This window comes from Ranitomeya imitator, chromosome 2, assembly GCF_032444005.1.
Source record: "Ranitomeya imitator isolate aRanImi1 chromosome 2, aRanImi1.pri, whole genome shotgun sequence".
Lineage (NCBI taxonomy): Eukaryota > Metazoa > Chordata > Amphibia > Anura > Dendrobatidae > Ranitomeya > Ranitomeya imitator.
In genome coordinates this window covers 823,783,749-823,797,804 of record NC_091283.1, presented here as the reverse complement: position 1 = coordinate 823,797,804, position 14,056 = coordinate 823,783,749, and the positions used below count along the sequence as shown (strand labels likewise).

General features: G+C 37.3%; 1 protein-coding gene across 1 annotated transcript in view; it reads right to left on the bottom strand.

Annotated features, from left to right (window-relative positions):
- The window catches only part of HPSE2 (heparanase 2 (inactive)), a 306,115-nt gene extending 304,954 nt beyond the window's left edge, over positions 1-1,161 (bottom strand). The window contains exon 1 of the mRNA XM_069755025.1: positions 896-1,161. Coding sequence (XP_069611126.1) covers positions 896-1,161 — 266 coding nt within the window. The remainder of the gene's footprint in view (positions 1-895) is intronic.
- Positions 1,162-14,056: the final 12,895 nt, after the last annotated feature.

The following is a 14,056-nucleotide window of genomic DNA, read 5'->3' as shown; positions in this document are numbered from 1 at the left end:
CTGTTACCACTGCACCAGGCGTCTGCGCGGCTCTGTTACCACTGCACCAGGCGTCTGTGCGGCTCTGTAACCACTGCACCAGGCGTCTGTGCGGCTCTGTAACCACTGCACCAGGCGTCTGCGCGGCTCTGTTACCACTGCACCAGGCGTCTGCGCGGCTCTGTTACCACTGCACCAGGCGTCTGCGCGGCTCTGTTACCACTGCACCAGGCGTCTGCGCGGCTCTGTTACCACTGCACCAGGCGTCTGTGCGGCTCTGTAACCACTGCACCAGGCGTCTGTGCGGCTCTGTTACCACTGCACCAGGCGTCTGTGCGGCTCTGTAACCACTGCACCAGGCGTCTGTGCGGCTCTGTAACCACTGCACCAGGCGTCTGTGCGGCTCTGTAACCACTGCACCAGGCGTCTCTGCGGCTCTGTTACCACTGCACCAGGCGTCTGTGCGGCTCTGTAACCACTGCACCAGGCGTCTGTGCGGCTCTGTTACCACTGCACCAGGCGTCTGTGCGGCTCTGTAACCACTGCACCAGGCGTCTGTGCGGCTCTGTAACCACTGCACCAGGCGTCCGCGCGGCTCTGTAACCACTGCACCAGGTTTATGGCCACTTCTGTCCCTTCATAGTCATCCTCTGTGCAAACTTACAAGATGCCTAATTGCTTCTTATGTGCCCGCAGAACGGTTCTTTTCAGACATAACTGATAAATTTCTGAAATGCTTTTTACATTGCAAACATGTGCATCTTAATGGAAACCAGTTCTGTTCTCCATTAGAACATGCTTACAGAAAAGGGAAAAAAAGCAAAAGGGGGAAAAAATGGTTTAGAAATAGAAGTATCGATTTCCTAGCATGAGATGGGAATGTTCTGTGCTGCTGCGATCGTTGTGGTGGGCTTACCTTAGAAAGTCCAGCCAGCCGTCACGGATGATGGAGGGGTCCAGCTGAACAGAGAGGAAGTTCTCACTCACAGTCCTGATGGGGGTCTTGGTGTTGACATCAAGGAGAATCAATGTCCTTCCTCTCACACCTGAGGACCTGGAGGCAGGGAAGAGTCTCCTTTCCCCAATTTGGGGGGAAGCTGAGCCCCTTGGGATCCTGGTGATCACTAATGAGAGCAGCAGGTAGACCTCCAGAGGATGGGAGCAGGGGGTCCTCAGGATCATGGTGCAGGGACCCTTGGATCGCTCTGGTCTTGCACACACCGTTATCCCGCTCACTGGGAAACTAATTGCCCTTATCTCAAGTGCATGTCACTGAGACCTTTTTTTTTTCTTTTTTTTTTTTTTTTTTTTTGCTATGTTTTGGTGCTGCTGGAGGGGAAACCCACGCCCCTGACCAGCCTTTAAGCAGCTTGGGCCAAGAGTCCCAGCCACCCAGCGCCGCCCATTTAAGAGATCCAGGCTGCGGACCCCTCTGCTGAGAAGGTAAGGTGGATCCTTAACCCCCTGAGTGCCAGGGTCAAATCCTGCAATATGCACGTACAATTTGAAAAAAAAAATGCATTGCATGATGTTAAAAGAATGACTTTTTTTTTTGCATAGTTAATGCAGCACATTGGTGGGATAAAATGCGACAATTAGGTCTGTAAAGGTCCATGATCCCTGGTTATAGATGTGCTGGACGAACATTGCTTCCTTTCGTTGTGGATTTATTCTGCATAGTCTTTATACAGTCTATTCTATGTGTATACATTGAGTGGGGATTGTGAGGAAACTACTGACGATCTTCCTTCCAGCTATGAGCCTGATACATTTATTGCAGCAGATATGTGATCGTTCCCATACCATCATTGCCTAGTTTATGGTTTCTGCCTGCATTGATTGCTTTGTATATGTGGAATAATCTGCTGCTTCCCTCACTGCCAGACAAGGAACCTACTATAATATCAAAACAAATGATATATACAGAATATGGTGCAGTGTACATGGCTTGTTTTCTCCTAACTCCCCTTACAATGACTATTATGTAACTCAGGTCATTTTCCCATTATGCATATAGATTTTATAATCCTAATAAATAAAATAAATAATCCCTAAATGTACCAGTTGGTATCCATAATGCTTTCATCGAATATTTAAAAGTTAGATTTGTATTATTATAATAAATATGACTTTATTGACCTTTACATTGATTGTGTGATCCTGGTGTACAATAATAATCACCAGAATTTATATTACTGGGGATTACATGTTACATGGTGGAATGTGATAAACCCTAATAGCTGCTAGTAAATCACTGTATTATGACAATATGTAAAAAAAAAAAATAAATAAATATAAGGTTTTCCAGTATATTATGCTAATAGGAATACCTGTTAATATATAACAGTTTATTTTAGGATGTCAAATAAAACAACATAATGGTCCCCTAGATAATACACATAATTATTATATAGTATATATTGTTTAATGAGTCTATTAAATGGACATTTAATATTTCCCATTCAGTATATATATAATGATTACCTATATAATGTATATAGTAACACATGTAGACGATAAATAAATGGATGAATAGATAGACAGAAATGCAGATGGATAGATAGATAATTAGATAGATCAATATATTATTAGATAGATAAATATATAGATAGATGATTAGATAGATAGATATATAGATAGATAGATAGATAATAGACAGATAAGAGAGAGATAGATGGACGATTGAATAGATAGATAGAAACAGATAATAGAATTATAAATTATTTAGAAACAATCCCAATATAATTTGAATTAACATACCAAACGAATCCCTATACAGTATATAATTGGCATTATGAAGCATATAGAGGAATAATCTGCTGTATTTCTTTGTAGTGTAATTCTAACATGTAAATGATTAATCCTCACCGTTTACCCAGTAGTAAATTAAATATATACAATATACAACACTAAGACGTTATAGATATATTATTCTACAGTAAAAAAAAATAGCAAAGAATGCTTTAAATATGCGGTTAGACTTTACAGTAAAAAAAAGACATATATATAGAGAGAGAGAGAACGAGAGACATTCTATTTTACTAACTATAGATACATTATACATGTAGATACAGCATGCTATGCAACAATATAACTATATTTTCCTACAATGTAAAGTTTGTCATTCTTATATTAATACATCATATTGCCCTTACAGAATAGATACATGACATTTCCCTATCATGCAGATGCCTCAAATAATCTATCTCTCCATTTCTCTAACAATGTAGAAAGCTTTAAATCTTATTCTTTCTCTAATTAATATATGTATAATCATCTTCCTCACATATAGACTATCGCTTTGTCCAGTCAATTATTTTTTTTACAAAGTGACCACACAATATTAATAAAACTAAAACATTCAATTCACAGATGTAGCTCTGCTACATTTAATCTCCATCTCATGAATATCTGGCAGAGCACAGACGTCTTATGGCTTTGTCATGTGTGTCTCCTTCAAAAGCCCCTGCTGAGACCCTCAACTGTGACCTGTAGTGTCACATCCAGAGCATGACATCCAGAAGATCTGATGACTGGAATTTTGGAATTTATTTTCTAAAATGAATAGCCGCATAATACATTAGATTGGAATATAGATGATAGATAGAGAATAGATAGATGATAAATAATAGATGATAGATAATATATAGATGATAGATAAATAATAAATATATAGATAGATAATAGATAAATAGATAATATATAAATGATAGATAAATAATATATAGATGATAGATAGATAGATAGATAGATAGATAGATAATAGATAAAAGATAGATAGATAGATAGATAGATAGATAGATAGATAATGGATAGATAGATAGATAGATAGATAGATAGATAGAGATAATAGATAGATAATAGATAGGTGATAGATAGGTAGATAGATAATAGATAGATAGATAACAGATAGATAGATAGATAGATAGATAGATAGATAGATAGATAGATGATAGATAGATGATAGATAGACAGATAGATAGATAATAGATAGATAGATAGATAGATAATAGATAGATAATAGATAGATAGATAGATAGATAGATAGATAGATAGATAGATAGATAGATAGATAGATAGATAGATAATAGATAGATAGATAGATAGATAATAGATAGATAATAGATAGATAGATAGATAATAGATGATAGATAGATAGATAGATAGATAGATAGATAGATAGATAGATAATAGATAGATAGATATAGATAGATGATAGATAGATAGATAGATAGATGATAGATAGATAGATAGACAGATAGATAGATAATAGATAGATAGATAGATAATAGATAGATAATAGATAGATAGATAGATAGATAATAGATAGATAGATAGATAGATAATAGATAGATAATAGATAGATAGATAGATAATAGATGATAGATAGATAGATAGATAGATAGATAGATAGATAGATAGATAGATAGATAGATAATAGATGATAGATAGATAGATAGATAGATGATAGACAGATAGATAGATAGATAGGTAGATAGATAGATAATAGATAGAATAGATAGATATAGATAGATAATAGATAGATAATATATAGATAGATAGATAATAGATAGATAATAGATAGATAATAGATGATAGATAGATAGATAGATAGATGATAGACAGATAGATAGATAGATAATAGATAGAATAGATAGATATAGATAGATAATAGATAGATAATATATAGATAGATAGATAATAGATAGATAATAGATTGATAATAGATGATAGATAGATAGATAGATAGATGATAGACAGATAGATAGATAGATAGATAATAGATAGAATAGATAGATATAGATAGATAATAGATAGATAATATATAGATGATATATAATAGATTGATAATTGATAGATGATAGATAATTTGCTATCATAAGTATAATCTACAGTCTATACCCAGCCCCTTACCCCTCCACCCATCCCCCACTGGGGCCAGCAGCTGATGTAAAATGACAGCTTCAATCATTCCTTGCAAGCTGGGAGCTGTAGTTTTGCACCAGCTGGAGAAGCACAGGTTAGGATCACTGATTTGGGGACTCTATATATAATGTCCCCACCTTTCCTCCATTACAAGCCAGCGGACATAGTGCAGGACAAGCAGACAGTCATCCACACTAGTGATGAAGGTGATGTATGGGAGTATTTCAGCTCTCATTAATCTCATATTCCTTATGGATATGTGGCTGTGTCGCGCTATTCCGTTTTGTCTTGATAATCCATGTGAAAAGAGCAATATGGACTCTGCTAGTAACTGATCTTCCAGATCCGCACATTGAGGGTCTCTGAGCTTTGCGGGTCCTGCTGGGCGATGATCAAGGCTGAACAGCGCCGCCTGCTGTTCACTGTGGAAATGTGCGCAAATGTCAAATGCTAAGTAAAGTATTCCTACATACAATTCACAGAAAACTCTTCCTTCTTACAGACCCCTCATCTTATCTATAGACACATGTATTCAGATATATGCAACTTCTGTCTAAAGAAATGGCTGTAGGGGGGAGATGTAAACTGCGGTCTTTCTTTTTACTGAAAGCTGCCTACATTTGGTTCTGGCAAGTGGCAAGGAAAAGCCATTAACAAAAAAAATCCCGGGAAATGAAAGAAAATGTTTCCCTTCTCAGAGATTTTAAGCTTCAAAAGAAGACCCCTAACTGCGACCAGTGTCTGGGACCCCCACAGCTCCTAGACCTCAATCTGCTCACTGAGCAATTAACTACTTCAGGGGCTTCTGTCAGATCAGCCCATACATAATAATAATAATAATAATAATAATACATCAACTACAAAGGGGAGATGATACTGGGCTTGTTCTAATAATTAACAAATTATTCCACATTTAGATCTACACCATCATGTCGCTTTATCTATCTTCTGTATATCTATGTCATATCTATCTATCTATCTATCTATCTATCTATCTATCTATCTATCTATAAATAAATAAATGATCTTTATTTTTATATAGCGCTAACATATTCCACAGCGCTTTACAGTTTGCACACATTATCATCGCTGTCCCCGATGGGGCTCACAATCTAAATTCCTTATCAGTATGTGTTTGGAATGTGGGAGGAAATCGGAGAACCCGGAGGAAACCCACGCAAACACGGAGAGAACATACAAACTCCTTGCAGATGTTGTCCAAGGTGGGATTAGAACCCAGGACTCCAGCGCTGCAAAGCAACAGTGCTAACCACTGCGTATCTATCTATCTATCTATCTATCTATCTATCTATCTATCTATCTATCTATCTATCTATCTATTATCTATCTATTATCTATCTATCTATTATCTATCTATCTATCTATCTATCATCTATCTATCTATCTATTATCTATGATCTATCTATCTATTATCTATCATCTATCTATCTCTCTATTATCTATCTATCTATCATCTATCTACTGACTATTATCTATGTGTCATATATTATCTATCATCTATCTATCTATTTATTATCTATCATCTATCTATCATATATTATCTATCATCCATCTATCTATTATCTATCAATCTATCTATTTATCTATCTATCTATCTATCTATCTATCTATCTATCTATCTATCTGTTATCTATCTATTTATCTATCTATCTATTATCTATCTATCTATCTATTTATCTATCTATCTGTTATCTATCTATTTATCTATCTATCTGTTATCTATATATCTCTATTATAGATAGATAGGTACCTTCACACATAACGATATCGTTAACGATATCGTTGCTTTTTGTGACGTAGCAACGATATCGTTAAGGAAATCGTTATGTGTGACAGAACTTTATTTCGTCGCTGGATCTCCCGTGGACATCGCTGGATCGGCGTGTGTGGCACCGATCCAGCGATGTCTTCACTGGTAACCAGGGTAAACATCGGGTAACTAAGCGCAGGGCCGCGCTTAGTAACCCGATGTTTACCCTGGATACCAGCGTAAAAGTAAAAAAACAAACACTACATACTTACCTACCGCTGTCTGTCCCCGGCGCTCTGCTTCTCTGCACTCCTCATGTACTGGCTGTGAGCGTCGGTCAGCCGGAAAGCAGAGCGGTGACGTCACCGCTCTGCTTTCCGGCCGCTGTGCTCACAGCCAGTGCAGGAGGAGTGCAGAGAAGCACAGCGCCGGGGACAGACAGCGGTAGGTAAGTATGTACTGTTTGTTTTTTTACTTTTACAGACAGCGGTAGGTAAGTAAGCGGCCCTGTCTGTGTGACAGCTCTCCAGCGACCAAACAGCGACGCTGCAGCGATCCGGATCGTTGTCGGTATCGCTGCAGCGTCGCTTAATGTGAAGGGGCCTTATGACATAGATTGATAAGACATATAATGTAACTGTGTGAAGTGCATTAAATGTGAATTGTTGCCTGTGATATTTCTTTACTGCTAGACATTAACATGACACAATCACAGTGGACCCACAATAGCCATTATAGTCACAGAGTATGAGAAGAATATGTTGCGGAGCCTTGTAATCGGCATCATGAAGGCCGCCCCTGGAGCTGGACTCATGTTCATGAACACAGATACATATAGGGCCTGGTTCACACTGGTCTTTGCTTACATCTGGTCTGTTTCCAGTGTAGGGGGATTGGAGACCCCATATTCCTCTCCTTACCTTTTGTTTGTTACATGAAAACTAACTGTAGAGCAACTGATAAATAACAAATGTATCTATCATAAAACCATACCAGTCATCAGGATATGCCAGCATTAGTTTTTTCATATGTCATAAAACATTTAGACAGATTCCTTTCATCTATGGGACATTGAAAAATCGTCAGTTTCCATCAGTTCAGATGTAATAATATTTGTTGTTGTTTACATTTGCTTTGTTATATCCATATTTGTGTTCTGTTGTAGTAGCAGAAATATGAAAACAACAGAAATGTCGGACTCTCTGCATGATAGATGCCAGCGGTGCCAGATGGACCCTGTTGACTTTAATAGAGTCTGATTTCCGTCATGGTGTCCTCCATTTGACTGGGCCATATATCGCAGCATGCTCCACAATTTTGCCTGATTTTTTGTGGAACGTGCAAAGGAGACTCCGAGCAAAGCCATCAATGCAGACGTGAACAGAGCCTTAGATCTACGCACAACAGATTTATGGCAGAAATGTTTGTCACCGTCCCATTCATGTAGCCAGGCCTTGCAGAAATCATGTGCTTGCCGCCAAAACAACCCCATTGAGATGAAAGGAACTGATTATCAACATCAATTCCAGCAATAGCTTCTGTGTTGTTGTTTTTTTTACTGTTTACTGTGAGGTCAACACAACATGTTCGTTACTTCTTTACTATGGGTAAGTATGAACACTCTAATACTAAACGTGTATGGTTTTTTTATGTTTTAATACTTTTGCACAATTAAAACATGTTATTTAAGGAAAAAAAGGTGTCTCCACATTAAGAGAACCATAACTTTTGTAATTCTCTAAACATCATAAATGTCTATTTCCTGTAGTTCTTCTAGTGCTAACGTACAACATCCTCGTGTCAGTTTCTGCTGGATCCTACACAGGTACGTTTAATGTAGATATTTATACGAGCAGCAAATATTCTCACTCATTTTAAGCTGTCTATTATAGGTATTCATGCACTGCAGCACTTTATCATCCTCTATACTTGATCCTTTCCAGCACTTTAGGAGGTTGTTGTGCTACTATATGATTATTATTATTATTTATTATTATAGCGCCATTTATTCCATAGCGCTTTACATGTGAGGAGGGGTATACATAATAATAAACAAGTACAATAATTCTTAAACAATACAAGTCACGACTGGTACAGGAGGAGAGAGGACCCTGCCCGCGAGGGCTCACAATCTACAGATTATAGTCATATACCATATATGTATTAGTTTGGATGCCTATCAGCTATGTATCTATTTATCCATCTATTTATTAATTTATTTAATTAACGTATAGTCATTTATCATTGTTGATTTTAATTTTTAACATCTGTTTGCCACTTGGATCTGCGCTCACTTTTTCTTCTGGTTGTTCTTCCTAACCTTGCACACCAAAATTCTTGGTCAATAAAGTGTTTAATGTTTCTTTCACCATTATAGTTGACCTCCTTGTCTGGTTTTCATGCAGTTTGTCCCGATGGGTCACTATTAGTGATGAGCGATCGTGCTCAGACAAGGTGTTATCCGAGCATGCTCCACAGACAATGGTGCTCACTAGTGATGAGCGAGTGTACTCATTGCTCGGGTTTTCCAGAGCACGCTCGGGTGGTCTCCGAGTATTTATGACTGCTTGGAGATTTAGTTTTCCTTGCTGCAGCTGGATGATTTACACCTACTAGCCAGCTTGATTACATGTGGGGATTCCCTAGCAACCAGGCAACCCCCACATGTACTCAGCCTGGCTAGAAGCCGTAAATCATCCAGCTGCATCAACAAAAACTAAATCTCCGAGCAGTCATAAATACTCGGAGACCACCCGAGCGTGCTGTGGAAAACGCAAGCAACCAGTATACTCGCTCATCACTAGTGCTGACAATTTTCTTATCTTACATACTCACGCATGGAACAATGTCATAGAATACCAAAATTCTAACAGTTTGTCTAAATCACAAGGTAAAAAAAAGTTTTAGTACTGTGTTAGCAAGTTAAAAAATGATTGATTGCTCTCAGTGGGAGACACAAAATAATAATCTTGAAGATGACCGGCTAAAAATACTATGTAAAGAGCCTCCATTGCTACAGACAACCTCCAAATCTAAGAAATATCATGATCAGAAGCTCAGTACACCAAGAGGAACCCATCCTTGCAACGTGAAGGCACTCATATAAAGGCCACCGAGAGGATACAGATCCGCAATCCACAGCAGGACTACCAGATTCCCGGGACATTCACATGTTCTTCTTCCCATGTGGTTTACTTAATTCTGTGCACTATATGTCCTACTGGGGGTCTCTATGTTGGAGAAACAGGACAGAAACTGAGAACCAGGATGAAGTATCATCGCCAGACGATTACAGGTAAAAAAAATATATCTACCTGTAGCCAAACATTTCTGCACTTCAAAACACAATATAAACAATATGAAAATTATCTTATTAAAAGGCAACTTTAAAACTCCTATCAATCAATCCATGAAAAATGGACAGAACACGGATGGCCAAAAAACTGACGTCTGATGAAGCCCTAATGCTCTGTTTACACGTTGGGATTTTGATGCATTTTTTTCTGCAGGCAAAACCTGCTCTCTTGGCAGCAAGGAAGATGCTTAAAAAACAAGTTTGTTGTGTGTTTTTGCGGCATTTTTGCTGCATTTTTATCAGGTACATTTGTATCTTATGCACGCTGATAAAGTTTAGACCCTCCCCCCTCCCAAAATAACATGATGCAACTTCCTGCACCAAAGATGCAGCAAAACCTGATATGTGTTTTTTTTTGCTGCATTTTTTGCACTTACACTTTGCTTTCTACAAGTTAAAAAAACGATGCAAAAATGCTGAAAGAAGTGACATAGTTCGGTTTTCAAAAAAAGCAGCAGTTTTCCAAATCAGTCAGGAAAAAAATCCAATGTGTGTGCATGAGATTTCTGAAATCTCATAGCTTTTGCTAGTACTGTAAAACACAGCTTAAAATTTACATTAAAAAAGGAGCAAAAACGCAGCGTGTGAACATAGCCTAATAGTCTTTTAACCCCTTTCCGACGGCAGGCGTAATAGTACGACGATGTCGGTATCCCTCCCTTTGATGTGAGCTCCGGCGGTGAGCCCACATTTTCCCGCGATATGTCAGCTGTTTTGAACAGCTGACATGTGCCCGAAATACCACGAGTGGAATCGCGATCTACCCGCGGCTATTAACCCGTTGAATGCTGCTGTCAAACGCTGACCGCGGCATTTAACAATTGCTTCCGGCCATCGGGCCAGAATTCCGCCCAATGGTGACCCCCGTCATGTGATCGCAGGTCACCGGCTCATTGGCATGACAACCAGAGGTCTCCTGTCCTGCAGACCCCTATGGTTGTCACTGCCGGCTTGCTGTGAGTGCCACCCGGTGGTCGGCTCTCATAGCAAGTGAGCAATTCAGCTACATATAGGTTATCTGATCACCGCCTATATGTAGCTGAGCCGATTGGGTTGTGGCAGCTTTTTGTCTCCCATGGAGACTATTGAAGCATGCCAAAATTAAAAAAAAATGTTTTTAAAAATATATTAAAAAAAAGTTCAAATCACCGCCTTTTCGTCCCATTCAAAATAAAACAATTTTTTTTCCCATCTTCTAGTACATGACATGGTAAAACCAATGGTGTCGTTCAAAATTACAACTCATCCTGCAAAAATCAAGCCCTCACATGGCCATTTTGACCAAAAAAAAATGTTTTGGCTCTGGGAAGAAGGGGAGCAAAAAATGAAAATGCAAAGCCAAAAATACCTCTGGTCGTCAATGGGTTAAAAGCTGTTTGATAGGTGAAGCCTGAGAAACCTCCATCATTTTTTTTCATATCAGAAAAACTGATGAAAAACTTATAGTAAAAAGTGACACTAACCAAACTCTGGACGAAAATCTGATCAAAAGCACTGATGAAACTCAGAGTGCTCTTAGGTAGGAGGAACATCCCTGACATCTGAAGGAGCCCTTGCAGGATATCAAGTAAATATCAGAAATGTCTGATAAAGTTCTACACACTGTAAGTAGATACATTTCCCCTTAGGCCTCTTTTGTGCACATCTGTTTTTTTTTTATTTTTTTCCAAGTGTCCATCAAAAAAACAAACAAAATGGAGACATGTCCAATTTTGATCCATTACCTTAGTCATGGATAACAATTATTCGTGCAGGTCTAAAGGCGAGTGGAAAACTCAGACGAGAATATCGATGACATTAAAGTTGCATGGTTGTAGGTTCACACGACCGTATAAAAAAATCGATCAGAGTTTCATCGAGAAAAGTGGGACGATTTTTTTTCTCACTTGTCATCCGTGCATAATCTATTTTTTTGACAGCAGCGGCTATTAATCAACTACAGGATCATTTACAGTTTCCTTTGTTGCAGAATTGTACTGTATCCGTTATTACTGGATGCTGCACCGTGTCTCTTTATGACAGCCGATTTTTTTTCTCGCACCCATAGACTTGAATGGGTGAGCCTCGTCTGATATTCGGAGGAAAATCAAAATCATGCAAATTCAGTCAATAAAAAAATCGTTCATCTGCACTGCCCAATTGAACAACATTGGACCTAGGGCGATCCAATTTTTTGACAGATAGAACTCAGATCAAAAATATCGTCATGTGCAAGAACCCATGGGAGAAGTTGAAAAATTTCCATTAGTTTTTTTCACATATGAGAAAACTGATAAAACTCTTATGGCAAAAATGGACACTGGCCAAACACTGATGAAAATCTAATCCTAAACAGCGATAAAAATCAGACTATTAAACACGTATGAAGAAAAAAAAAACCTGACATGAAACCTAATAAATATTCATTTTGTGAAAATTATAAATGATACAAAAAGGGGGATATAAACAACATATGACTAAGAAGAAGAATTGTAAGTTTTAGGGAATATATAGTTTTTCTTCTTTGAATGTTTGGTTTTAGAAAAGTTTAAAATCTATTTTACAGTCACAACCGATACAGACGAAGTTTAAAGTGTACAATGGAGAAAAATTATTAAAGTCCCAGAGTGTGCACAATATTGTTTTTTCAAGCCACTTGCACATCCAATATTACTCCATATAGCAGCACAATGGCTCCGCTAATGGAGACAGAAACCTAGGAGACAGCACAGACCAGTGCAAAATCGGTGGTACGAGTGAATTAAAAAAAATGATTGTGCGAGCTCGTGCCCAGTAATCTTTAAAAAAAAATTTCTTTATAACTGGAGGTGAGTTTTAAGGCTACTTTCACATACAGAATTTTTCATGGCATTTTTATTGACTTTTTAATACCTTTTTTGGGATAAAAAAAATACTAAAGCTTGATGTCACCTTAAAACTTACAGTAAATTAGTAAATTATTAAAACATTCACTGCATTAGTTCTTTTGTGGTTTGTGGTTTTTATTTTCAAAAAGCAGCATGCTCTGGCTACAAAATAATAATAATAATAATAATAATAATAATAATAATAAATAAAAAAAACACCTGGAAAAAAACACTCTGAAAAATATTTGAAACTCATGACTTTTTCACAAGTGTAAAAAATTAATAATAGAAATTATGGCCCACATCTATCAAAAAAAGTCATAATTTGAGCCAGAACGCAACCCTGCAACTCCATATAATAAAATGTCAAATGCTATGATAAATTTAAGGTAAGTTAGTTATGCCTGGCTAACTTTTTATGTATGGTAAACACACTTCTTTCTATATAAAAAAAAGAGAAATGTCACAAGTTCATTGTGAATTTTGCTAAGATAACGACTCTTCATTCACGGTAAACATTACGTTTGCAGCATAAATGTATTTGTTTCATCCTTTTTCAAGACACCATGACCTGTCTAGAATCTGTGTGTTCTTTCTCCCATTTTTACATTGAAATGCATGCAAAAATATGCCGCACTTCACCCCAAAACATTAATTAGGCCTTTTCTTTTTCTTCTAGCTTCTGATGTGGGTACTAAAAAAATGGTGCAATAAATGGCGTAAAACATTGATACATTTGCTGCACGTATTTACGACAAGGAAATGTCACAATTTAGAACTCAAATGCAATAATAAATATTCTCATTTATGTTTATCATCCAAATAAAAAATTCTATTACAACATCCCCAATATTAAGTGGTTTCAAAATTAAATAACACATATTCATATTACTATCTAACATTAATAACAAGAATACATTGTTACTGCCTTAAAAAAAAAAACATTTATAAGACCTATAGACAATGTCTGCCTTTTTATTTTTATTTATTTTTAATAAATATTTGGTCGTCATAAACAAGTGTAATATGATAATACTTCTAGTATATTTGGATCCCCAGGACGTATAGCGGAGTTATCAGACACAAAGGATTTGTTGCATGTTTATACATCGCAAAAAAAATTACAGTAAGATGTAACATAAGCTTGTGCACACGTCCAGATCCCCCAGTCCAATCTGC